A 26,647-nucleotide genomic window follows, 5' to 3' on the forward strand; every position below is an offset into this window, starting at 1 on the left:
CCATCTGTTGGTTCACTCCTTCGCTCCCCAGAGGGCTGGGAAGGAACTCCGCCGGGTCTCCCGCGGGTGGGTGGGCGGTCGCCTGCGGGTGGATCCAAGGTGGGCAGCCATCTGTTGCGCAGCCCTGGTTGTTGTGGGCGTTTGGGGAGTGAACCTGTGAATGGGAGATCTTGTCTTCTGTTTCTGTCTCTTTGCCTTCAAATAAATAAAATAAATTAATTAAAAAGGAGAAACCGTCAGGATGACCCCCAGGTGGCTGGGAAAGCCGGGAGCGTGTGGCTCCCTGGAGCACTGAGGCTGTGTGGCCGCAGCTCTCGGGAGCAGTGTGCTGCCCCCTGCCCTCGCTCGGCTGCTCCGGGGAAGCCCTGGCTTTGGGGTTCTTGTGGGAAAGTCAGTGGCACTGTTTTATGTCAGCACTTGAGTTGGTTCTGGTGGGGGGGTGGAGAGGGGCTGCCGGCGGCCGGAACTTACAGGGACACTGAGGAGTGAGCCGCCTCCAGCAGGCTTTGAAGAGCCCTACTGGGCTCCTGGGCACTGGGACGTGTGTGCCTGGTGCTTCCCCGCGCACTGGGACGTGTGTGCCTGGGGAGGACCTGTCAGGGCCCATGCACATCAGAGGTCAGGGTCAAGGCCAGCTGCCTGCCTGAGTGCCAGGCTGGGCCTTGGCCAGTGCACAGTCCAGGGTCGTGTCTGGGGGGCGTCCCTGGCCGGGCTCACAGCTGCGCGTGCAGGGGTGCAGGCCTCGCAGCACTAGTCTGGGGAGGGGAGCCATTGCCACAGCTGCCGCGTTGTGTCACCTAAACACCGGACTTCAGCTGGAAATGAGCAGATACAAAGCAGTGGGGCAGCGCGGCTCACACAGGAGGAGGTCACCCACAGAGAGAGAGAGAGAGTGAGAGAGCAGGAGAGAGCAGGAGAGAGCGAGCGAGCGAGAGCAAGGGAGAGATCTTCATTCTGCTGGTTCACTCCCCAAATGGCTGCAGCGGCTGGGGCTGGGCCAGGCTGAAGCCGGGAGCCAGGAGCTTCCTCCGGGTCTCCCAGGTGGGTGCAGGGGCCCAGGGTCTTGGGCCATCGTCTGCTTTCCTAGGTGCATTAGCAGGAAGCTGGGTGGGAAGTGGAGCAGCCAGGACTGGAACCAGCGCCCATATGGGCTTAACTTGCTGTGCCACAGCACCAGCCCCCAAGAAATTTAAATATTTATTTATCTATTTATTTATTCATGAGACAGAGAGGCAGACGGAGAGATCTTCCATCCGCTGGTTCATTTTCCAAATGCCCGCAACTGCTGGGGCTGGGCCAGGCCGAAGCCGGGAGCCAGGAGCTTCCTCCGGGTCTCCCACGTGGGTGCAGGGGCCTGACTGCAAGAGCCGTCACTGCTGCGTCGCAGGGTGCGCATTCGCAAGGAGCTGGCGTCAGTGTCAGGACCTGTACTGGCACTCCCATCTGGGATGTGGGCGCCCATTCGGGGTCTCCCCGCTGTGCCAAGCGCCACCTCAACAGAAACCTGAGTGACTGTTGGTGTCCAGCAGCTGGAGAAGACCGTGTCTATGCATAAAGAAAGGTGGGGAACAGTACCTCGCACGTCGGGATGTTAATGAAGAGGTGGAAATTGTAAATGTAGACATTCCGGAGTTGGAAAGTGTAGAAACAGAGCATTGATCAGGCTCCGACCTGAGGCGGCCTCTGGACGTGCGTCAGCTGAGGGCACCGCCCGGGGCGTGGGAGGGACCCGGGGAGGAAGGCGAGCAGCCTCTCAGAGACCCTGGGACCCCACGGAGTGACAGAGAGGAAGACGCCCAGGGCGCCAGTCTGCACGTCCAAGGTCGTGACCCCAGGCCGAACTCAGTGAGATGAAGCTGTGGCAAGACGGGCGCAGAGGGAATGCCCCTCCTACAGGCACCAGGAGGAAAATGGGTCGGCTGTGTGACCCCCACGGGCTGACGTAGACAAAGTGTGCAAGGAAGAGGGCTCCAGTTAGAATTCTGTGTGCCGAGGCCGGCGCTGTGGCGCAGTGGGTAAAGCCACCGCCTGCAGAGCTGTCATCCCATGTGGGCGCTGGTTCGAGTCCCAGCTGCTCCACTTCTGATCCAGCTCTCTGCTGTGGCCTGGGAAAGCAGTAGAGGATGGCCCAAGTGCTTGGGCCCCTGCACCCGCGTGGGAGACCTGAGGAAGCTCCCGGCTCCTGGCTTTGGCCTGGCCCAGCTCTGGCTGTTGAGGCCATTTGGGGAGTGGTCCAGTGGATGGAGGAACTTTCTGTCTCCTTCTCTCTTTGTATTTCTGCCTTTCACATTAATAAATAAATCTTTTAAAAAAAGAAGCTTGTCATTGACACTTCCCTGAAAAATGAAATCAGGAAACCTCTGGGTCACACCTGTCTGGGGAGCGCAGACACAGAAGGTGAGCTGTCCACGGAGGAGCGCGTGGCCTGATGGGTGCTGGGGCCTTGAGCTCCCTTAGCTGCAGGGCCACCTGCGGTGGTTTTGCTCTGACAGATGGATTTATCCTCACAAGTCTGTGTTCTGCATTTTTCATCCGGAACCTAGTTAAATAACTGATATTAAAAGTAATGGTGCTGATGGGCCTGTAAATAGAGATGTGCTTTGTCTGACAGTGGCGCGAGGGAGGAGAGGGGCACAGAACTACCCAGAGCTGAATTTCTTTAAAAAAATTTTAAAAAAGATTTACTTATTTAATTGAAAAGCAGAATCACACACAGAGAGAGAGAGAGAGAGAGAGAGAGAGAGAGAGAAAGCCAGATCACTCCCCAAATGGCCTCAATGGCTGGGGCTGCACAGGCCAAAGCCAGGAGCCAGGAGCTCCATCCTATCTATGGGCCATCTTCTGCTGAGTTCCCAGGTGCATTAGCAGGGAACTGGATTGGAGGAGGAGCAGCTGGGACTTGAACCAGCATTCGTATGGGGTGCTCGTGTGGCTCAGTCTACTGTGCCACAGTGCGGACCTAAGTTTTTATTAACCCAAGTGGTTGTTTCAAATTAGGTTGCTAATTTCAACACCCAGACAACCACTAAGAAAACAACACAACAAAAAGAAATACTAAGGGATTTAACACAGTGCACTAAAAAAATGTTTGTCTAAGATAAAAGAAGACAGTGATGGGGGAATTGAGAAACGGAGGCAGAGGACGCAGAGACACGGCATGGAGGCGGGCCCGGATGCTAACTGAATGTCAGGACCCTTGTTGAGAATGAGGAAACATTTTTTTTTAAAGATTTATTTTATTTATCTGAAAGAGTCACAGATAGAAGCAGAGCCAGAGAGAGAGAGAGAGAGAGAGAGAGGTCTTCCATCTACTGGTTCACTCTCCAAATGGCCGTGACGTCCAGAGCTGCGCCAATCCGGAGCCAGGAGCTTCTTCTGAGTCTCCCATGTGTGTGCAGGGGCCCGAGCACCTGGGCCATCTGGAGGAAATTCTTTATTTTACTTTTTCAAAAATTATTTGGGGCCAGCGTCAGGGCACAGCTGGTGTAGTCGCCACCTGCGATGCTGGTGTCTGGCATTGGAGTGCCAGTTCAAGTCCTGGCTGCTCTGTGTCCCACCTGCCTCCCTGCCAGTGCGCCTGGGAATCAGCTGCTCATGGCCCAAGTCCGTGGGCCCCTGCTGTGCATGTTGGAGACCCAGGTAGAATCCAGGCGCCTGGCGTGAGCCTGCTCCAGTCCTGGCCACTGCGGCCATTTGAGGAGTGAACCAGTATCTCTGTCACTTTGGATTTTAAATAAATATTTAAAAATTAAAAAGGTTGAGATGATACAAAGATGTTCTCTAGCCCTAATGGGATGATATGAGAAGACAGGGACAAGAGGGCAAATTCGGGAAATTCATAAATATGTGGAAATTATAGACCTTTCTCAGTAGCCAGTCAAAGGAGAAAACACAGGGAAATCTAAAAACTGCTTGCAGGCCAATTAAAATACCAGAACCCGCAGGGCACTGTGAAAGCAGGGCTCAGGAGGAGGCTTGGCTCTGTGCGTGCCTGCATGGAAGGAGGGAGACAAGTGGCCTGGTGGTTAGGACCTCGCACCCCACGTTGGAGGGCCTGGGTTTGACCCCAGCCTCCTGGCAGTGTAGACGGGGAGGCATCAGGAACTCGGGCAGTCAGGCTCCTGCCAGCACGTGGAGACCCAGGTTGAATTCCCGGCTCCCGGCCTCGCTGTGGCCCAGCCCCTGCTACTGTGGATATTTTGGGGGTGAACCGGTGGGGGGGAGCTCTCCTGGTCCCAAATGAATAAATGAAAATATCAAAGCAGAAAGGTGATGGGCCTGTGGTGCTGCGTGGGACGCCTGCACCCGTGGGGGGTCCCTGGGTCTGCGTCCCGGATCCACTTCTGACCCAGCTTCCTGCTCACAAGCTCTCGGGAAGCCGCAGTGTTGGCCCACGTGCAGGGTGCCTGCCGCCGGATGGGAGACCAGGCTTGGGTTCTGGGCTCCTGGCTTCGGTTTGTTCTAGCCCCGCCTGTTGCAGGCGTTTGGGGAGTGAACCACTGGATAGATCAGTCTCTCTTTTGCATTTCAAATACAATGGAAATAAAAAAAGAATGATTTTAAGACATTACCCTGACATTTCCGGTAAGGCAGCAGCAGGACGCGGTCGCCACTGGCTGGCGTGTGGCACGCTGGGTCAGCTGCCGCTGGGGACACCTGAGTCCGGTGCCAGGGCGCCCGTTTGAGTCGTGGCTGCCTGCTTCTGAGTCAGCCGCCTGCTTGGGAGGCAGCAGGTGGTGGCTTCAGGGCTTGGGTGCCTGTCGCTCCTGAGGGAGACCTGAATGCAGTCCTGGCTCCTGGCTTTAACCTGGTCCAGCTTCTAGGACCAGATAGGTGCAAGCTATCTCTGTCTGCCTTTCTCTTTCTCTGCCCTTCAGGGAGATGAAAATAAACATCAGGGGCTGGCGCTGTGGCGCAGCGGGTTAATGCCCTGGCCTGAAGTGCCGGCATCCCATATGGGCGCCGCTTCTAGTCCCGGCTGCTCCTCTTCGATCCAGCTCTCTGCTGTGGCCCGGGAAGGCAGTGGAGGATGGCCCAAGTGCTTGGGCCCCTGCACCTGTGTGGGAGACCCGGAGGAAGCTCCTGGCTCCTGACTTCGGATCAGCACAGCTCCGGCTGTTGCAGCCAACTGGGGAGTGAACCATCGGATCAAAGATCTCTTTCTCCCTCTCTGCCTCTGCCTCTCCTCTCTCTGTGTAACTCTGACTTTCAAATAAATAAATAAAATCTTTAAAAAATTAAAAAAAAAAAGGTAAACCCAAGGATGAGAGAAGTATTTGAAATCAGGTACCTGATAAAGGGCTAGTATACAGAATCCACAGCAAACTCAGGGATGGGGGAGGCTGTGAGGAAATACTCAGGGAGGAGGGAGGCTGTGAGGAATTACTCAGGGAGGAGGGAGTACTGTGAGGAAATACTCAGGGAGGAGGGAGGCTGTGAGGAAATACTCAGGGAGGAGGGAGTACTGTGAGGAAATACTCAGGGATGGGGGAGTACTGTGAGGAAATAGGGAGGAGGGAGTACTGTGAAGAAATACTCAGGGAGGAGGGAGTGCTGTGAGGAAATACTCAGGGAGGAGGGAGTGCTGTGAGGAAATACTCAGGGAGGAGGGAGTGCTGTGTGGAAATACTCAGGGAGGAGGGAGTACTGTGAGGAAATACTCAGGGAGGAGGGAGTACTGTGAGGAAATACTCAGGGAGGAGGGAGCCTGTGAGGAAATACTCAGGGAGGAGGGAGTACTGTGAGGAAATACTCAGGGAGGAGGGAGTACTGTGAGGAAATACTCAGGGAGGAGGGAGTACTGTGAGGAAATACTCAGGGAGGAGGGAGTACTGTGAGGAAATACTCAGGGAGGAGGGAGTACTGTGAGGAAATACTCAGGGAGGAGGGAGTACTGTGAGGAAATACTCAGGGAGGAGGGAGTGCTGTGAGGAAATACTCAGGGAGGAGGGAGTGCTGTGAGGAAATACTCAGGGAGGAGGGAGTACTGTGAGGAAATACTCAGGGAGGAGGGAGTACTGTGAGGAAATACTCAGGGAGGAGGGAGTGCTGTGAGGAAATACTCAGGGAGGAGGGAGCCTGTGAGGAATTACTCAGGGAGGAGGGAGTGCTGTGAGGAAATACTCAGGGAGGAGGGAGGCTGTGAGGAAATACTCAGGGAGGAGGGAGCCTGTGAGGAATTACTCAGGGATGGGGGAGCCCCGTGAGGAAATACTCAGGGATGGGGGAGCCTGTGAGGAAATACTCAGGTTTAGGCTGCCCCGTGAGGAAATGGTGAAGCTGGGACAGGTGTTGGCCTCGCAGGTCGGATGCTGCCTGAGACGCCTCATCCCACATCAGCGCTTGGGCTCCGTTGTGGCTTCTCTCCACCTTCCTGTGAATGCAGACCTGGGAGGCAGCAGTGACTGCTCAACTAGGTGGGCCCCTGCCGCCCACCTGAGAGCCTCTGCCTCTGCCTCTGCCTCTGCCTCTGGGTAAAGCTTTTTTTTTTTTTAAAGATTTATTTATTTATTTGAAAGCAAAGCTGCAGAGAGAGAGAGAGAGAGAGAGAGAGAGAGGGTCTTCTGTCCGCTGGTTTACTCCCTAGATGGCCTCAACGGCCAGAGCTATGCCAATCCGAAAGCAGGAGCCAGGAGCCTCTTCTGGGTCTCCCACGCGGGTGCAGGGGCCCAAGCACTTGGGCATCCTCCACTGCTTTCCCAGGCCACAGCAGAGAGCTGGACCGGAAGAGGAGCAGCCAGGACTCGAACCGGCACACACCTGGGATGCCGGCGCTGCAGGCGGCGGCCTCACCCACTCTGCCAGTGCACTGGCCCCTGTGAGTAAAGCTTTTGAATATGGATTTCTCCAAAATAGGCACACAAGTAGCGTACGATTAAAAGCCAGGGAAATGCGAATCAAAACCAGTTACTGATTCACATCTGTGAGGGTGATTGTGAGAAAAAGATGGACCGTAGGGGCACTGGTTCGAGTCCTGGCTCCTCCGGCTCGGATCCAGCTCCCCGCTGATGCGCCTGGGAAAGTACCTTGGGCCCCTGCACCCACGTGGAAGACCTGGATGGAGCTCCAGGCTCTTGGTTTTGGACTGGCCTAGCCCTGGCTGTTATAGCTGTTTTGGGGGTGAACCAGTGGATGGAAGATCTCTCTTCTGTTTTCTTCCTCTCGCTGTAACTGTCTTTCAAATACATGCCTCCATACATAAATAAATAAAATTTCTAACGTAAAAAGGTGGACAGCAGCAACATTGGCAAGATTGTGTGAAACTGGACCCCTGCTCTTCTCCGGTGGGTGTGAACGGGCTGCCCTCGGGAAGGCCCCTCCAGAGCTCCACGTGGCCGGCACGGCACTGCTGCCCCTGTGCCAGGAGAGATGAAAGCAGTGGCGTCATTCGTCATGAGCGCATTCATCCCCAAGCCTACCCCGGCTGTCTCTAGGGTGTGGCAGAGCCAGACCCCTGGTTGGACGGCCGGGAGTGTGGCAGGAGATGCATGTACCGTCCGGGAGGGGGAGAAGCCTCGGGAAGGACACGCGGCGCAAAGGCCAGTTCTCACTGTGCGGACGGACCGTGTGCAGGCAGGCTGCAGTGGCCCGGCTTCCTGATCGCAGTGTCGTTAGAACCCTCGTCGGTTGTGCAGTCATTGGAGGGGCCGACCAAGAAAATGCGACTGTGTTTGGTTTTACGAGGAACTTATATCCTGTGAGGATGCATGATCTGTGTGTGTGTGGTTTTTTTTTTTTTTTTTTTTTTTTTTTTTGACCAGGCAGAGTTAGACAGTAAGAGAGAGAGAAAGGTCTTCCCTCCGTTGGTTCACCCCCAAATGGCCGCTGTGGCTGGCGCCGCAGGCGGAGGATTAGCCCGGTGAGCCGCGGGGCTGGCGGGTATGTGATCTGTCACCTGAGCTGGGGCTCCCGTTTTGCTGTCAGCTTTGGAATAAAGTTTTGGTTATGGACTAGGTGGTCTTGAGCAGCACACTATGTTCCCGTGGTGGCTGGGCAGTGTAGACAGGGACGTGGTGTGCTGTCACTGGTGGTGTAGACAGGGACGTGGTGTGCTGTCACTGGTGGTGTAAACAGGGACGTGGTGTGCCCTCGCTGGCAGTGTAGACAGGGACGTGGTGTGCTGTCACTGGTGGCGTAGAGAGGGACATGGTGTGGCATCACTGGGAGGTGTAGACAGGCACATGGTGTGCTGTCAGTGGGCGGTGTAGACAGGGATGTGGTGTGCTGTCACAGGGCAGTGTAGACAGGAAAGTGGTATGCTCTCACAGGGCAGTGTAGACAGAGACGTGGTGTGCCCTCACTGGCAGTGTAGACAGAGACGTGGTGTGCCCTCACTGGAAGGTGTAGACAGGGACGTGGTGTGCTGTCACAGGGCAGTGTAGACAGGAACGTGGTATGCTCTCACTGGGCAGTGTAGACAGGGATGTGGTGTACCGTCACTGGCAGTGTAGACAGGGACATGGTGTGCCGTCACTGGGAGGTGTAGACAGGGACGTGGTGTGCTGTCAGTGGGTGGTGTAGACAGGGATGTGGTGTGCTGTCACAGGGCAGTGTAGACAGGAACGTGGTATGCTCTCACAGGGCAGTGTAGACAGGGACGTGGTGTGCCGTCACTGGGAGGTGTAGACAGGGACGTGGTGTGCCATCACTGGCAGTGTAGACAGGCACGTGGTCTGAAAGATGGCGCCGAGTCTGGAGCACACACCCTTGGTGCCACTCCACGTGTGTGGGCAGCCAGGAGGCAGCAGAGGCTCGGCGGGCGCCCGGTGCTGGGGCCGAGCCCTGGAGGCGCCGTCTGGGTGTGAGGTCTGTTCTGTCTGAAAGGTGAGTGCCAGACGCCCGTCCCTGGCGTTCCCCGGTGCCCGCAGCAGCCAGGGCTGACCGGGTCCCGGGTGGGCGGCAGGGACTCCAGCGACGGAGCCGGCAGTGCTCCCTCCCAGGGTGTGCGTCAGCCGGAAGCCAGGCCAGAAGCCGAGTGGCGGCCATGAGCCGCAGCACGTGTGTGGGTGGGGCGTCCACCTGGCTGCCCTGCGCGGGGCATTTCCTCTGGGAAGACCACAGCGCTCTGAGTTGAAGTCGCGACAGTGGTGGGCCATCTGCGCATCCACCAGGAGTGACTGGGTTGCGCGTTCCGGTGAGTGCATGCGTGTGAATCTTCCCCGGCTGCTGCTGTCAGCGGGGGCGTGGCCTCGTCTGCGGAGCTTCGCAGCAGAACTGGACAGAGAGGAAGGGGGGAGGAAGAGGGCCTTGACCTGCCGGCTCCCGCCTGAGATGGCCGCGATGGTCAGGCCTGAACCAGGAGCTCCATCCCGGCCCCCCACGTGGGTGCAGGGGTCCGAGCACGCGGGCCGTCTTCTGCTGTTTTCCCAGGTGCGTTACAGGGAGCTGGATGGGAAGTGGAGCAGCCGGGACTTGAACTGGCGCTCCTGTGGCATTCTGGTTTTGCCTGCCGTGGCTTGCAGCCGCATCCTGGCTGCCCCCAGGGGAACAATCTTCAATGTTCCTGGTGTTGTTGCTTTCAGTTTATTCTGGGAGCCCTTCCTTTCCATGTATTGTAAGGAGAGTGTCAGGCCGTCCCTGCAGGCTTCTCCTTGTCTCGTGGCCCCGGCCCGTGGTGGGGAGGCGCGGCGTGGCCCCGGCCCGTGGTGGGGAGGCACGGTGTGGCCCCGGCCCGTGGTGGGGAGGCACGGTGTGGCCCTGGGCCCGTGGTGGGGAGCAGCAGCGTGGCCCCGGCCCGTGGTGGGGAGGAGCGGCGTGGCCCCGGCCCGTGGTGGGGAGGAGCGGCGTGGCCCCGGCCCGTGGTGAGGAGGAGCGGCGTGGCCCCGGCCCGTGGTGAGGAGGAGCGGTGTGGCCCCGGCCCGTGGTGGGGAGGCACGGTGTGGCCCCGGCCCGTGGTGGGGAGCAGCGGTGTGGCCCTGGCCCGTGGTGGGGAGGAGTGGTGTGGCCCTGCCGCGTGGGTGGGTCCAGTAGTCCCTCTGAGCACTTGCTGACCACATAACCGTATAATTTTAGCAGCAGTGCTGCCCTTCAAAAACAGACTTTTGTTTGGTCACTTTTGTGTTTTGCTTACTTGAGAAATAATTTTCTACAAAGACTGAAGCTCTTTGTTTAGAGCGAGTCCTGTCGTGCATTTCAGCGAGTTGTAAGTTTTCGTAGCTTGTTATTTTATGCGGACTCCTGTGCTGTTGGCTTTGGAACTTGGCGATTTCCAGAATACCAGGGCCCATAGCCAATAGGCTCCGCCCACAAGCCAGGGGAGATCATTAAACACCAGGATGTCCCTGGGGGTGACGAGGCCGTGATTCTTTTTTTTTTTTTTTTGGTGACAGAGAAAGAGACAGAGAGAAAGGTCTTCCTTTCGTTGGTTCATCCCCAAAATGGCCGCCACGGCCGGCGCTGTGCCGATCCGAAGCCAGGAGCCAGGTGCTTATCCTGGTCTCCCATGGAGTGCAGGGCCCAAGCACCTGGGCCATCCTCCACTGCACTCCCGGGCCCCAGCACAGGGCTGGCCTGGAAGAGGGGCAACCGGGACAGAATCCGGCGCCCCAACCGGGACTAGAACCCGGTGTGCTGGCGCCACAGGTAGAGGATTAGCCTATTGAGCCGCGGCACCGGCCCCAACCAGGCCGTGATTCTGAAAGTCCAGGAGTTGATTTCAAAGCCCGTGGGGAAGCTTCTTACTGAGTGCAGTGTGTAACTTGCTCTTGCCCAGTGGCCTCAGATGGTGCAGGTCACTCCCTGGCCTCGTCTACAGCACCCAAGTTGGCTGTGGAACCATGGGTGGAAGTGTGGGATGGGGCTTGCCATGCTTCAGATGGGACCAGTGACCAGCTGTATGTGGGGCCAGTGCCGGCTGTGTGTGCGGCAGTGCCAGTGCCGGCTGTGTGTGGGACAGTGCCCAGCTGTGTGTGGGGCAGTGCCGGCTGTGTGTGGGGCCAGTGACCAGCTGTGTGTGGGGCCAGTGACCAGCTGTGTGTGGGGCCAGTGACCAGCTGTGTGTGAGACCAGTGACAAGCAGTGTGTGTGGGGCAGTGCCCAGCGTGTGTGGGACCAGTGACCTGCAGTGTGTGGGGCAGTGCCAGCATTGTGTGGGACCAGAGACAAGCAGTGTGTGTGGGGCAGTGCCCAGCCGTGTGTGGGGCCAGAGACAAGCAGTGTGTGTGGGGCAGTGCCGAGCGTGTGTGGGACCAGTGACAAGCAGTGTGTGGGGCAGTGCCCAGCTGTGTGTGGGACCAGTGACAAGCAGTGTGTGGGGCAGTGCCCAGCGTGTGTGGGACCAGTGACCTGCAGTGTGTGAGACCAGTGACCAGCTGTGTGTGGGGCCAGTGACCAGCTGTGTGTGAGACCAGTGACCAGCTGTGTGTGGGGCCAGTGACCAGCTGTGTGTGAGACCAGTGACAAGCAGTGTGTGTGGGGCAGTGCCCAGCGTGTGTGGGACCAGTGACCTGCAGTGTGTGGGGCAGTGCCAGCATTGTGTGGGACCAGAGACAAGCAGTGTGTGGGGCAGTGCCCAGCGTGTGTGGGACCAGTGACAAGCAGTGTGTGTGGGGCAGTGCCCAGCCGTGTGTGGGGCCAGAGACAAGCAGTGTGTGTGGGGCAGTGCCCAGCGTGTGTGAGACCAGTGACAAGCAGTGTGTGGGGCAGTGCCCAGCGTGTGTGGGACCAGTGACAAGCAGTGTGTGTGGGGCAGTGCCCAGCCGTGTGTGGGGCCAGAGACAAGCAGTGTGTGTGGGGCAGTGCCGAGCGTGTGTGGGACCAGTGACAAGCAGTGTGTGGGGCAGTGCCCAGCTGTGTGTGGGACCAGTGACAAGCAGTGTGTGGGGCAGTGCCCAGCGTGTGTGGGACCAGAGACAAGCAGTGTGTGGGGCAGTGCCGGCTGTGTGTGGGGCCAGCGCCGGCTGTGTGTGGGGCGGGGCTTTACCCTCTCTGAACTCAGACACATCAGGGAGCCCCTCCTCTGGCCTGATGCTCCTCTCTGGTGAAGGGTTTGGTCCTAGCCGGACAGGGCAGCCGCAGCCCTTGGTGAGCCTGGGCTGTGGCAGGAAGTTGAGTGGGGGCCCTGGGCCCATCCCGCGCAGGTGCAGAATGGCGCCTCCAGCGTGCCTTGCTTGGCGGAGGGAGGGCATGTTACGGTGAAAGCTGGGCCCGGGCTGCTTGGCGCTGGACGGTGAGCGCGCCGGAGTCGGGAGCGCTCCTGGGGCAGGGCAGACGTCGTGCGTCCCAGGTTCTGAAGGGAGGGGTGCTTGGGGAGGCTGGGGAGGTGACGGGGCCGGGTGTGGGGGTCTCTCAGGTTCCTTGCTTGGCCATTTGTCGCTGGTAGTTGGGAGCCCCCTTACCTGAGGTCTGCCGTTGCAGTCACCCCGGGTCACCTGCCGAGCTGGGCGGGCGCTGATTCAGATCGGCAGCCATCGCGGAGGATGGGAACGGGAGCAGGGCAGCACTCGCGTTCCCGCCGTGCCAGCTGCGGTCGCGGATTGGCCTGTAGGCCCTCTGCGTCCGGTCCTGCTGGACAGTCCAGGAGCCGGACCTGCACGGCGTGCCTGGGCCTGCAGCGTGCTCCGCGGGGTTTCCCTTTGGCCTGGCCAGGGCCTGACCCTTGGTGGTAGCCCTGCCGGCTCCCCCGCGCGTGCACTGCCTGGCCTGCGTGCCGACGTGTGGCCGTGTTGCTGTCTGCACCACCACACCAGACCCAGACGCGGGCGTCAGGCAGGGAGTTCAGTCACAGCGGGGGCGGGCGTGTTCTCTCGGAGCAGCGCTGGCTCGCTCCTTTCTGTGTGCTGTGCCCGGTCCTCTCGGGGTGTCCTGCCAGGCCACTGTCCTCACACCTGCTCCTTGCTGGGACACTTGTGGCTGTCCTGGCCTCGGGCCTGTGGTGGGCGGGAGCAGAGAAGGCTCAGGGCAGATGTCTAGGGGAGTGACAGCCTGGCGGTCAGTGGATGGGCGTGAGTGGAGGCCACGGCAGGGGCAGCAGGTGCCTGGGCACTGGGGCAGGGCTGGGCAGGGCACACGGGGTGGGGGGCGCCAAGCCGTCCTTTGCACATGTTTTGTACGGGGGGATGGGGAGCAGCTGGTCAGCCAGCCCACCTGGACGACAGCCGCTCCTCTGCCGGGCAGCTTGGTCCGCGGTGTGGGACCAGCCAGCCTGCTCGGGAGCCCTTCTGGAGTTGTGCGTCCGTGGCCTCCAGGCAGCCTCTGTTTGTAAAGTGAAGCCGGGTGGGGTCTCCAGAGCACGGCCTGAGGGACAGGTGAGGGCTGGTGGCTGCCTCAGGCCGCGTGCCGCAGGCTGGACTGCCCTGTCCAGCCCCCACCCACGGGGCTGTAGGAATGTGCTCCCGGCTTTCAGTCCCAGAGCCTGCCTGCGGGAGGGAGGAATTTGAAGCAGAGGCGTAAGTAAAGGTTTATTTAAGGAGGGCGGTGCGAACCCTCCCCTGGGTGCGGTGGCCCCCTGAGGCCGCAGAGAAGGCAGGGGTGGCGCCCTGGCAGGACGCACAGACAGGGTGGGGTGTGGGCGGGCTTGGTGGGGAGGTTATCTGCGGAGCTCAGCTTCCACGTTCATGAGGAAGTGGCGCCCTGGAGTGGCGTGCGGGGGTGGGGGAGTGAGTGCAGGCTTAGAGACAGAAATTTTATTTATTGGAAAGGCAGAGTGACGGAGAGGGCTCTTCCAGCTGCTGGTTCACTCCCCCAATGGCTGCGACGGCCTGGGCCGAGCCGGGCCGAGGCCAGGAGCCTGGAGCTCTGGGTGTCTGCGTGCGCCATCGGCCCCGGGGCATCAGCAGGGAGCAGGGTCAGAAGTGGGCAGCGGCAGGGACGGGAGCGATGCCTGCGTCGCAGACTGCAGCTGAACCCGCTGCGCGCAGCGCCCGCCCCTGTGGACAGGAAGAGCCGGGAGATCTCCAGCTCCTTGCCGATCGTGGGCCCCGGCCCGCCCATCCCACCTGACACCCCCAGCAGGCGCCTGCTGGCCTTGATGGTGTCTCCTGCAGGGCTGCGTCCTGCACGCGGTCGGTCGGCCTGCCTCTGCACTTCCCTTCTTCCCTCGCTCTGTCTGCTGATGCCCCAGGCGTTGGGACGCCAGCTCCGGGTGTGTGTGTGTGTGTGTGTGTGTGTGTGTGTGTGTCTTTCCTTTGCTGTCCGGCAGCAGGGTCTGTGGGGCTGCGTCCCTTGGCTGTTCTGTGTCTGCTTGGCTTTCCTTTTTGTTTTTACTTGAAAAGCAGAGAAACAGGCAGAGACAGATCTCCCGTATACTGGTTTACTTAACTCCCCCAAATGCCTGCAGCAGGCAGGGTTGGGTCGGGCTGGAGCCAGGAGCCTGGAATGGGTCCGGGTCTCCCAGGTGGGTGGAGCTGTCACCCGCTGCCTCCCAGGGCGCCCGTTTAGAGGAACTTGGGCCTGGGAGCTGGGGTTCGGACCAGGCACTCTGATACAGGGTGAGGGGCTCCCAGGTGGGGGCTTCACCCCAGCCCACACCTGCCCTGGTTGGACCCCGTGAGACGAGGAGCTGTCCCTAGTCCCTGCCCACTTCATTAATTCATCACGGTTGCAAAGTGGCAATCTTGTAGTTCTGTAATGTCGTCCTTTTTTGTTTTTTTCTGCTTTGGTGCAGACCCTCCCCTCGTGTGTGACCTGTTCCCAGGGTTACGGTTCTTGTGGGAAAGGCAGGTGGCTCCGTGGCCGGTTTTCAGGATAAGTTGTCCCTTACCATTCTCGGCAGGAGAGCAGCCAGGTGGTCATGTTGGACGTGGGAGTTGGGGTCTTTTTGGGTTACCAGGCATTTGCACCCTGTGACGCTACCTGACCTCTTGCTGGATCCTGGTGTGCGTGGCTCAGAGCCATGAGCCCTCACAGCACTGTGTCTGCGCAGAAGGAGGAGGAGCGGGAGCCCTGGCACATCCGGGTGTCCTGGGAGGGCTGAGTGGGGTGAGCTGCCCGCAGGCCTGGGGTGACCAGTCCCCCCGAGCAGGACACAGCCAGGGACCTGTGGTCTGTGTCCTGGGGATGCCTCTTGCCTCTGGGACGTTCCTAGGCCTTTCTGGGGCCAGGCCCACGTGCCTGCCAGGTCCTGTGGCCCCTCCCACCCAGCTGTCTGTAATGGCTCTGCTGGTCCTTGCCCGCCACCTTCGCCCACACGGGGATCTCGGGGATGACACAGCTGGGGTGCGGCCGCGTGCTCCCTGTGGTGCCCTGCAGGTGTCTGGGAGCCGCCTTGTTCCCTGGCCTCCCGCGTGTGGGCGGAGTTGGTCTGTGGCGTTTATGCCTGGAGGTGGATTTTGCGGGATCTACAACCCTGGTCTCAGGGTTCCTTCCCTGGTGGTCTCGTGCGCTTTCCCCTGGCGTCCAGCGGTTTTGTGAGGGTGGGCGTGGGGTGCTGCTGGCGTCGCGTCTCGCGCTCAGCTGTGCTGTGGCCTGGCTGCAGCCTCTGGTGGACTGTGGTGCCGGGCTGCGCGTTTCTCCTTTTTGTCTTCTGTCCGTTTGTTTGTTCTCGTGTTGCTCGCAAACTCTCCGCCGTGTCTGACTTCTGGAGCCGTTACCTGCTGTCCCGAGTTCCCTGGGGCCCCTGGGCGGCTCTGCTCCCTCGGCCTCGTTCCCAGGGGCTCTCGTCCTCGCCCGTGACGTCTCCTGTCCCACGGTCCCTTCCCGGGGAACTCGCCCTTTGTTTTCGTACTTTGTTTTTGTGTGCAGTAGTTCTCCCGGATGGTCAGAGCGCAGCCCCCTGAGCGCCGGGGCCCGCCAGGCCCTTCACCTCGTGCCCCGCCGCGTTCTCTGCTCAGGTGCCAGGGCCTCGGGCTGACGGGAGAGATGGCTGTGGGGCCTTGGCCTCAGGTGCCCGGCTCCAGGGTCGCTCTCGTGGGAAGCCCGTCCTGCCCCTATTAAGTAAAGTGTGTGTCCGGGGCACTTGGAAAAGGGCACAGAAATGAAATTGTAAGATGATGCGCGGGGGCTGGCACTCTGGTGCAGTGGGTTAAGTTGCTGACAGTGATGCCGGCATCCCATATGGGCGCAGGTTCTAGTCCCAGCTGCTGCACTTCCGACCCAGCTCTGCTGTGGCCTGGGAAAGCAGTAGAAGATGGCGCAAGTGCTTGGGCCCCTGCACCCGCATGGGGGACCTGGAAGAAGCTCCTGGCTTTGGCCTGGCCCAGCCCCGGCTGTTGTGGGCGTTTGGGGAGTGAACTAGAGGATGGAAGACCTCTGTCTCTCTAACTCTGCCTTTCAAATAATAAAATCAATCTTTTTTTAAAAAAGAGTGCACATTTGTCATGAACCTTTTGAAGTACCTGTGTGTGTGCATGTATGTGTCCCCTGTGTGCATGTGTCTCCCCGTGTTCATGTGTGCGTGTGTGTCTCCCTGTGTGTGTCTCCCTGTGTGCGTGTGTCTCCCTGTGCATGCGTGTGTCTCCCTGCGTGTATGAGTGCATGTGTGTCTCCCTGTGTGCGTGTGTGTCTCCCTGTGTACATGTGTGTCTCCCTGTGTATGTGTGTGTCTCCCTGTGTGCGTGTGTGTCTCCCTGTGTGCGTGTGTGTCTCCCTGTGTGCGTGTGTCTCCCTGTGCATGCATGTCTCCCTGTGTGTATGAGTGCATGTGTGTCTCCCTGTGTGCGTGTGTGTCTCCCTGTGTACATGTGTGTCTCCCTGTGTGTGTGTCTCCCTGTGCATGCGTGTGTGTCTCCCTGCGTGTATGAGTGCATGTGTGTCTCCCTGTGTGCGTGTGTGTCTCCCTGTGTGTATGAGTGCATGTGTGTCTCCCTGTGTGCGTGTGTGTCTCCCTGTGTACATGTGTGTCTCCCTGTGTGCGTGTGTGTCTCCCTGTGTGCGTGTGTGTCTCCCTGTGTGTGTGTCTCCCTGTGTGCGTGTGTCTCCCTGTGTGCGTGTGTGTCTCCCTGCGTGTATGAGTGCATGTGTGTCTCCCTGTGTGCGTGTGTGTCTCCCTGTGTGTATGAGTGCATGTGTGTCTCCCTGTGTGCGTGTGTCTCCCTGTGTATGTGTGTGTCTCCCTGTGTGTATGAGTGCATGTGTGTCTCCCTGTGTGCGTGTGTCTCCCTGTGTGTGTGTGTCTCCCTGTGTGTGTGTGTCTCCCTGTGTGCATGTGTGTCTCCCTGTGCGTGTGTGTCTCCCTGTGTGCGTGTGTCTCCCTGTGTGCATGTGTGTCTCCCTGTGTGCATGTGTCTCCCTGTGTACGTGTACGTCTCCCTGTGTGTGCGTGTGTCTCCCTGTGTGTGCATGTGTGTCTCCCTGTGTACATGTGTGTCTCCCTGTGTACGTGTACGTCTCCCTGTGTGTGCGTGTGTCTCCCTGTGTGTGCATGTGTGTCTCCCTGTGTACATGTGTGTCTCCCTGTGTACGTGTACGTCTCCCTGTGTGTGTCTCCCTGTGTGCATGTGTGTGTGCATGTGTGTCTCCCTGTGTGCATGTGTGTGTGTGCGTGTGTCTCCCTGTGTGCGTGTGTGTACATGTGTGTGTCTCCCTGTGCGTGTGTGGGTTCATGTTATGAGTTAGCCAATGAACAACAGAAGCTGTGAGTGAGGAGCCACAGCGTCCCACCTCTGGTCCTGCAGCAGCGGGCAGTCCCCTGTCTGCTTCTCTGGTCGTGGTCTCTGACTCGGCGGCACGGTGTGAAGGAGCTGGTGTCCAGACGCTGCCTCCCACGCGGGGGCACTGCATTCCGCTCCAGCTCTGGGGCCGACGCCAGCCTCCTGCAGGGGCTCGCCCGGGTCGCAGCAGTGGGGACTCCAGCACTTGGGGTCCTGCCATCCTCACGGGGGACCTGGTTAAGTTCCTGGCCCAACCCTGGCTTCTCTGGGCCTCTGGGGGGTGGATCAGCAGACGGTAGCTCTCTGTCTCTCAAATAATAAATAAAATTTATTAGAAGATCATATTACTTTAGTTTTATTTAGTGATTTACAAGTCTTGGATGAAATCTATAGATTTCTTTTATGAAAATTGATTAACTTCTTTTTTTTTTTTGACAGGCAGAATTAGAAAGTGAGAGAGAGAGAGGTCTTCCTTCTGTTGGTTCACCCCCCAAATGGCCGCTACGGCCGGTGCGCTGTGCTGATCCGAAGCCAGGAGCCAGGTGCTTCTCCTGGTCTCCCATGTGGGTGCAGGGCCCAAGGACTCGGGCCATCCTCCACTGCACTCCCGGGCCACAGCAGAGAGCTGGCCTGGAAGAGGGGCAACCGGGACAGAATCTGGTGCCCCAACCGGGACTAGAACCCTGTGTGCCGGCGCCACAGGCGGAGGATTAACCAAGTGAGCCGCGGCGCCAGCTGATTAACGTCTTTAATGTTATTTCCACCCCTCCCCCCAATGTTTTTGTTGTTCTTTAGCTATGACCGTTTAAGAATTGTATTTATGTATTTTTTTGTTTGTTTGAAAGACAAAGAGATAGCAGAGAGATTTTTTAAAAGACTTATTTATTTATTTGAAAGGCAGAATTAAGGGGCGGGTTGGGGGAGACACGCAGAGAGATCTTCTGTCTGCTGGTTCACTCCCCAGACGGCCACAATGGCTCGGCGCGGCCAGGCTGAAACTGGGAGCCAGGAACCCCGCCGGACTCGGTGGGGCTGGCAGGGCTCCGAGGACCTGGGCCATCACTGCCGCCTTCGAGGTGCACTCTAGCAGGGAGCTGGGATCGGGAGTGGATCTGGGAGCCAAACCCAGCACCGCAGCGTGGGAGGTGGCGTCAAGTGGGGTCCAGACGCCTGCCCCCGAGTCTTTCTGACCTTGGAAGTCACAGTTCCCCCCATTCAGAGCGACCTCCCCCGGTGTTTGGGTTGGTGAGCGAGGCCGCAGGCCGCCTTCAAAGGCCCGTTTGCCAGATGGCCGTGACTTGGTGAGAAGCACATTGGCACACGTGGCACAGGTGGGTCACGCACACACAGGGCGAGCTTTGCCCGTCTCAGTGAGGCTGTGCGTGGCGGGGTGGCTCTCGTGGCCCTGGTCTAGACCAGAGTCCCACTCAGCGCAGGTGCTGCTCTCAGAGACTTCCGAGAACGAGTTTGCCCTTAGCCTGCGGGGGCGTGGGCTGCTGCCTTCACCCCGCGCCCGAGTGCCCTGTGCTGGCAGAACCTTCACCTCGTCGCCCCCGCCCCCGCCCCCGCCCCCGCCCCGCTGGGAAGAGGGCAGTGTTGTCGTGTGGCCCAGGTCCACTCAGGTCCACACTTTTCCTGTCCTGACCACCCGTTGTGTCTGCAATTTCCTGGGGTATGTTGGACAGCTCAGCAAGTGTTAGCCCCATGTTAGCAGATGTGTGGTGAGAGACTGAAGTTCTGGGGGTGCCCTTGAGGGCGGTGTGGAGTTCAGCGGCTCAGGGCTGGACTTGGGCCCTGCAGGGTGGGCCTCTGGGAGGACGCGATGCTGCCGTGACCCTTGACCCGAAGGCTTGTTCGAGAGGATGCCTTTAGTAGTCAGCTTTAGGGGCTGCCACTGCGGCGTAGCAGGTAAGGCCGCCACCTGCAGTGCCAGCATCCTGTGTGGGCACCGTTCAAGTTCCGGCTGCTCCACTTCCCATCTAGTGAAAGCAGTAGAAGATGGCCCAAGTCCTTGGGCCCCTGCACACACATGGGAGACCCAGAGGAGGCTCCTGGCTTTGGATCAGCGCAGCTCCAGCCGCTGTGGCCATCTGGGGAGTGAACCAGCAGATGGAAGAGTTACAGAGGCAGAGTTACAGAGACGCGGGGGGAGGGGGAAGGTGTCTTCCATCTGCTGGTTCACTCCCCAAATGACCACAACGGCTGGAGCTATGCCGATCCGGAGCCAGGAGCTTCTTCCAGGTCTCCCATGCGGGTGCAGGGGCCCAAAGACCTCGGCCATCTTCTACTGCTTTCCCAGTAGGGAGCTGGATCAGAAGCAGAGCAACTGGGACTCGGACTGGTGCCCATGTGGGATGCCGGCGCTGTGGGCCAAGGCTTAATGTGTTAATGCCACAGTGCTGGCCCCAGCTTTTATTTTTTTTTTAAAGAGAATAATTTAAACATTTTAATTTTTTCTTCTTTATTTCTTTCACAACTTTAGGAATACAGTTATTCTTCCCATCATACCCGCCCTCCCACCCACACTCCCACACTTCCTCCCCTCCTCCCTCTCCCCTCCCAGTCCCATTCTCCATTAAGATTCATTTTCAATTAACTTCGTACACAGAAGACCAACTGTATACTAAGTAAGGATTTCAACAGTTTGCACACACACACACACCAGCACACACACAAAAAGACTATTTGAGAACAAGTTTCGTAGTTAACTCTCATAATACAACTCATTGAGGACAGAGGTCCTGCATGGGGAGTTAGTGCACAGTGACTCCTGTTGTTACTTTAACAACTAATACTCTTATGTATGATGTCAGTGACCACCTGAGGCTCTTGACATGAGCTACCCAGGCTATGGAAGCCTTTTGAGTCCACAACTCTATCAATATTTGGACAAGGCCATGAGCAAAATGGAAGTTCTCTCCTCCCTTTAGAGAAAAGTACCTCCTTCTTTGAGGGCCCCTTCTTTCTGCTGGGGTCTCTCACAGAGAGCTTTCATGTAGAACATTTTTTGCCATAGCGTCTTGGCTTTCCATGCCTGAAATGCTCTCACAGGCTTTTCAGCCAGACCAGGAAGCCTTAAGAGCTGATTCTGAGGTCAGAGTGTTACTAAAAGTGATTGTCACTCTATGAGTGTGCTGTGTGGATTTATTTATTTACTTATTTGAAAGGCAGAGCTAAAGAGAGAGTGGGACAGGTGGAGAGAGAAGGCCATCTTCCACCTGCTGGTTCACTCCCCAACTGCTAGTTCACAACAGCCAGGTCTGGGCCAGGCCTAAGCCAGTGCCCAGGACTCCATCTGTATCTCCCATGTGGGTGCAGGGGCCCATACACTTAGGGCATCTCCTGCCTTCCCAGGCTCATTAGCAGGGAGCTGGTTCTGTTATGGGACGCCAGTGTCACACGCAGTGAGTTAACCTGCTCTGCCACTTGTTTGTTGATTTGAGATGTGGAGGGAGGGCGGGAGAGAAAGAGAGACGTGCACTAGCTCTCATCCCAGAGGCCTGAGCAGCCAGGGCTGGACTGAGGCTGGCAGCCAGGGCAGGAGTGGCAGGAGCCATCTCCACGGCCTCCCAGGCGCGTTAGCAGGAGCTGCAGTCCAGGGCTCGAGCGGGAATCGGCCCCAGGAACTCGAGTGTGGAACATACACTTCTTACCTGCTGGGCCAAATGTGTGCCCCATGATGATGAATTACTGTGGAAAGTACTTGTTTTTAAAGGTTTTAAAAACAGAGAGAGGGAGAGGTAGAGAGGGCGAGGGGTCTTCCCTCTGCTGATTTGCTCCCCAGATGACCGCAGCAGCTACCCTGGGCCAGGCTGAAGCCAGGACCCAGAAGATCTGGGTCTCCCACGTGGGTGCAGGGGCCCAAACACTTGGGCCATCTTCCTCTGCTTCCCCAGGCCGTTAGTAGGGAGCTGGATGGGAAGTGGGCAGCTGGGACTCGAACCAGTGCCCACCTGGGCTGCTGGCGTCGCAGGCATCGGCTTTACCCGCTGCGCCACAGTGCCGGCCCCATGGAAAACATTTTGCTTGCCTTCCAGTTCCAGAACCGTGCAGGAAGGTGGCGTTACAGAGTGGTGCTGTGGGCCCGTCCCACGCTCGGGCGGCTGCTCCCGAGAGGCGCTGCGGATTTGCCCTGAGCTGGGCACCCCAGGCGCTCCGAGTCAGGGCCCTGGGTTCTGCTGTGGCCTCTGCGCCCTGGCCCTGGCGGGAGAAAGGCTGCTGCTCTCCTTGCCTTGGTCTCCTTTCCCTTCTAAAAGCCAGCAGCTGAGCCGGAGCCCTGCCTCTCGCCGTCTGCGCCGTGTGCGTCTTTGCAGCAAGGGGGCGCCTCCTGGAGGTGAACTGAATGTGATTTGTGCTCTGTTTCAGGCAAAAGCAAAGAGGCGGAGATAAAGAGGATCAACAAGGAGCTGGCGAACATCAGGTCAAAGTTCAAAGGTCGGTGCATGTAACTTCTCTGTGAAGTGTGGCGTGTGGGCGTCATGCAGCAAGGGGCTAGCTTTTTAGTGCCGTCTGAATCAGTTCTCAGCTAGTGAGTTGCTGTCAGGGCCCGGCCCCTCTGGAATCTCCCCACAGTGGCCCGAGCGGGTGAGTGCTCGGGCGTCGACCACGGCCGTCCGGGGTGCGTGGCAGTTGTGAGGCCGTGAGCTTCCATGTTTTTAAAGATTTATTGGTTTGTTTTAGAAGTCAGAAACAGAGCGAGAGGGGCGAGGGAGAGCTCTTCTGTCCGCTGGGTCCCTCCCCAGAGAGCTGCAATCGCCAGCGCCGGGCCAGGCCGAAGCCAGGAGCCGGGAGCTCCACGCTGGGTCCCCAGCCTGGTGGTTAGGAGCCCGCCATCTTCCACTGCCTTTCCCAGGCCATCAGCAGGGAGCTGGACAGGAGGTGGAGCAGCGGGACTCGGACCAGCACCCATGTGAGGTGCTGGCACCGTGGGCGGAGGCTGAACCTCCCGCCAGCCCCTGCTTGTCGTTTTGTATCAGACCCCTTTGCCGTAACAGAATGTCCTGAAGATTTGGGGCCAGCGTAGCGGCCGCCTGCGAGCCGCTTCAAGTCCCAGCTGCCTGCTAATGCGCCCTGAACGGCAGCGGGGCTGGCGCGCGCTCCTTTCCTGACTTCCTGAATAAACTGATGATAACAGGGTGCTGAGGGTGTGTCCGTGTTTCAGCGTGGATCCGTGTCCCGCTGCAGCACCGTGGGCACCGCGGTGTGTGTGCTGAGCGTGGGTGTGCGAGCAGAAGTTCCGAGGCAGACGGCAGTGGGATTGCCGGGTGGTGCAGTGGTTTTGTGTTGATGTGCGAGGCCCGGCTGTGCCGTTGCCCGTGTCTGAGCCCTCTGCGTCCCTGCCAGCAGGCACGTGGGCTCCAGTTTCTCACATCCTCCCCTGCGCTCGTCACTGGGTTATTCTTTACTTTAGAGGGAGGTGGGCGACAGGGGAGAGTGCACGTGCCCTCCCCCGTCTGTGGCTCGCTGCCCACGTCTGCGCTGGTGAGGGCCTCGCGAGGGCCTGGCTGAAGCTGGGAGTCAGAGACTCGGCGGCTTCCCCGTGGGCGCCGGCTCCCAGGCCTGCAGGAGCCGGAGCTGGGCGTGCTGAAGGGTAAGGTCCAGGCGGAGGCAGCTGGAGAAGTGGCGGAGGCCTTGGGCAGGCCCTGCGGCCGAGCTGGGCCTGTCTCCCCGGAGGCCGGTGGGTGCCCTGACCTCACAGGAGCCGGGAACGGTGGCAGCATCACGGTGCTGTGATTCAGCTCAGCTGTGTGACACGGGTCGGCTCGGCACTGACGACAGTGGTTCCCGAGCAGTTCCCGTGGGAGGGGCGCAGTGTAGGGAGAGGCTGTGGGAGGTCCCGGCTGAGGGAGAAGCCCTGTGTGGGGCAGGCTGGGAGGGTTCCTGCTGTGCCACACCCCCTGCCATCAGTGGCGGCATTGGCTCCGGGGCACAGCAAGCAGAAGAGCAGGTCCGTGGGGCAGGCGCGTGCGGGGCCTTCAGGGTCCCAGGGTTGTTGCTGCTGAAAGCAGGAGGGCTCTCGGGGTCCTCAGGGCGTGAGGCCCTCTGGCCGGCTGATGAGTCATGGGTACCCAGAAGCACCTGTCCTGCAGGCACGGGAGCCCGGCCCTCAGCAGGCCTTGGCTGGTGTCGTCTGCCGTCTGTTTCTGCTGTGGCCGGAGGCTCCTGCGGGGACAGCAGCGGCACTGTGAGACCCAGCCAGCTCAGACCACTGCCCTGGGTGTGACGCCCGCATTTTGGGGTGACGCGGGCCCCTGGTGTTTGGGGCAGCAGTGCTGAGCGTCCTCTGTGGAGTCTCTGGCCTGCTGTGGTCGGGGGGAGGTGACGCCCCTCCTTTCCCATGGCTTGTCCTGAATTTTTGACATGGAGGATAGTCTAGGGTAGGTTGTCTGCTGTAATTAATAAATGTATTTAAGGGCCGGCGCCGCGGCTCACTAGGCTAATCCTCCGCCTAGCAGCGCCGGCACACCGGGTTCTAGTCCCGGTCGGGGCGCCGGATTCTGTCCCAGTTGCCCCTCTTCCAGGCCAGCTCTCTGCTGTGGCCAGGGAGTGCAGTGGAGGATGGCCCAGGTGCTTGGGCCCTGCACCCCATGGGAGACCAGGAAAAGCACCTGGCTCCTGGCTCCTGCCATCGGATCAGCGCGGTGCGCCGGCCGCAGCGCGCCAGCCGCGGCGGCCATTGGAGGGTGAACGAACGGCAAAGGAAGACCTTTCTCTCTGTCTCTCTCTTTCACTGTCCACTCTGCCTGTCAAAAAAATAAATAAATAAATAAATAAATAAATGTATTTAAAAGGTGTGGCAGGGCCAGCCCCGTGGCGTAGTGGGTGAAGCTGCCACCTGCAGTGCCAGCATCCCACATGGGCACCTGTTCAAGTCCTGGCTGCTCCAGTTCAATCCAGCTCCCTGCTATGGCCTAGGAAAGCAGTGGAAGACGGTCCAGGTGCTTGGGCCCCTGTACCCATGTGGGAGACCCAGAAAAAGCTCCTGGCTCTGATCGGCCCAGCTCCGGCCATTGCGACCATTTGGGGAGTGAACCAGTGGATGGAAGACCTCTGTCCCCCTGCCTCTCCCTCTGACTCTGACTTTCGAAATAAATCCAAAAACTTTAAAAAAATAAAAAAAGATGTTGTTTGTGGCAGGCGTGTGGTGCGGTGGGCCCAGCCTCCCATATCCGAGTGTCTTTTTGAGTCTCGGCTGCTCCGCTTCCAATCCAGTTCCCTGCGAACGTTCCTGGGAAAGCAGCAGAGGACGGCCCAAGTGCTTGGGTCCCTGCACCCATCGGGGAGACCTGGATGGAGTCTTGGGCTCCTGGCATTGGCCTGGCCCAGCCCCAGCTGTTACGGCAATTTGGGGAGTGAGCCAGCAGCTGGAAGATCTCTGTTTTCCCCCCTCTCTGCCTTCAAAAAAATACACGAACGAGTACATCTTTTTTTTTTTTTTTTTTTTGACAGGCAGAGTGGACAGTGAGAGTGAGAGACAGAGAGAAAGGTCTTCCTTTGCCGTTCGTTCACCCTCCAATGGCCGCCGCGGCCAGCGCGCTGTGGCTGGCGCACCGCGCTGATCCGATGGCAGGAGCCAGGAGCCAGGTGCTTTTCCTGGTCTCCCATGGGGTGCAGGGCCCAAGCACCTGGGCCATCCTCCACTGCACTCCCTGGCCACAGCAGAGAGCTGGCCTGGAAGAGGGGCAACCGGGACAGAATCCGGCGCCCCGACCGGGACTAGAACCCGGTGTGCCGGCGCCGCTAGGTGGAGGATTAGCCTAGTGAGCCGCGGCGCCGGCCCGAACGAGTACATCTTTAAAAAAGAAAAGATGTTGGTTCACGGCAGGATTTGCAAATTCCTTGGCTGCAGGTGGGATTGTGGAAGGTGTGAGGGAGGCCGGGCCGGCTCGGCGGACTGCCTTGGCCCAGGGTTGTCTGGGAGGCAGAACCCGCCGTGCCAAGTGCTCTGGTTCTAAGAAGGAAGCCCCAGGTTTGTGCTCGGACGCAGCGCTGGTTGGAAGTCGTGTGGAGGGGAGCCCCCTGTCTGCAGCCGTGTGGACGGGCCCTCGGCCTGCGCTGATCTGTTCTCTTCTGCAGGTGACAAGGCTCTCGACGGCTACAGTAAGAAAAAGTACGTCTGCAAGCTGCTCTTCATCTTCCTCCTTGGTCACGACATTGACTTTGGACACATGGAGGCCGTGAACCTGCTCAGCTCAAACAGATACACGGAGAAGCAGATCGTGAGTGCCTCGCGGGGCCGCGGGGGGCAGCCCCCACGAGTGTGGACTGGCACGGCGTGGAGCCACCTCTCGTGGGTGCCTCATGTGTCCACCCTTCCGTGGTCACAGGCAGTTTGTTTCTGAAACAGGTGCCAGGTTAGGTTGCCCCCGGCCCCAGCCCGCGCCCCAGCCCGTGCCCAGCCCGCTCACGTTTCCGGAGCTTTCTCAGGGCTGCAGTCTTGGCCGGCCGTGTTCTCTTGTAGTCCTGTTACTTCCGTGTCTTCCACGTGATGAAGTCACGTGTTCGTATTTGTGAAGAACTTGAACTCACAGCGGTTACAGCACACTCCGTGCCTCAGGGTGTGCAGTCCAGTCGGCCCTGCGTCCACGGGTACGGGGCTGGAGACCCTGGGAAAGCAGTCGCGCCTGTGGCAAGCAGCGCAGGGTCCCTTTGCCGTCACCGCCCGGCGGCGCGGCGTGCAGGTCTGTGTGCAGCGCTTGCACTGTGCTGGCTGTGCAGGTGCCCGGCCGTGCTACAGAGGGCCGTGCCCCTCAGGGGAGTCCTGGAGCGAGTCCCTGTGGTGCTCAGGACTGGTGGCGTTGCTGTCTGTCCCGCAGTGCACCAAGAGGCCTGCGCTGGAGACCCTTAGTAACTGAAGGCCGATGGGGTCGCGCCCTTGTGCAGTGGGGCAGCGGCATTGATGTAGAGTTGCAGCGTGAGGGGGGACCCGAGGGAGGAGGGCGGGCCTGCTGGACCGTGGCCCGGCGATGGCGTTGCCTGGATCAGGTGGGAAGCGCGCAGTGGACACAGCAGACACATCTGACAGGCTGCACGTGGAGGAGACCACGTGGCAGAGCTGGCAGTGACCCGGGCTGCGTTCTGGGCAGCTGGATGCGAGGGGTGGCAGTGACCGTGCAGGTGGG

General features: G+C 59.3%; 1 protein-coding gene across 2 annotated transcripts in view; it reads left to right on the forward strand.

Annotated features, from left to right (window-relative positions):
• AP2A2 (adaptor related protein complex 2 subunit alpha 2) overlaps window positions 1–26,647 on the forward strand; it is an 80,065-nt gene that overhangs the window by 14,191 nt on the left and 39,227 nt on the right. For both annotated transcript variants that reach the window (XM_070057148.1, XM_070057177.1), the window contains exons 2-3: window positions 21,891–21,959; window positions 25,602–25,744. In XM_070057148.1, the coding sequence (XP_069913249.1) occupies window positions 21,891–21,959; window positions 25,602–25,744 (212 nt within the window). The remainder of the gene's footprint in view (window positions 1–21,890; window positions 21,960–25,601; window positions 25,745–26,647) is intronic.

Source organism: Oryctolagus cuniculus, chromosome 1 (genome assembly GCF_964237555.1).
Source record: "Oryctolagus cuniculus chromosome 1, mOryCun1.1, whole genome shotgun sequence".
Taxonomy (NCBI): Eukaryota; Metazoa; Chordata; class Mammalia; order Lagomorpha; family Leporidae; genus Oryctolagus; species Oryctolagus cuniculus.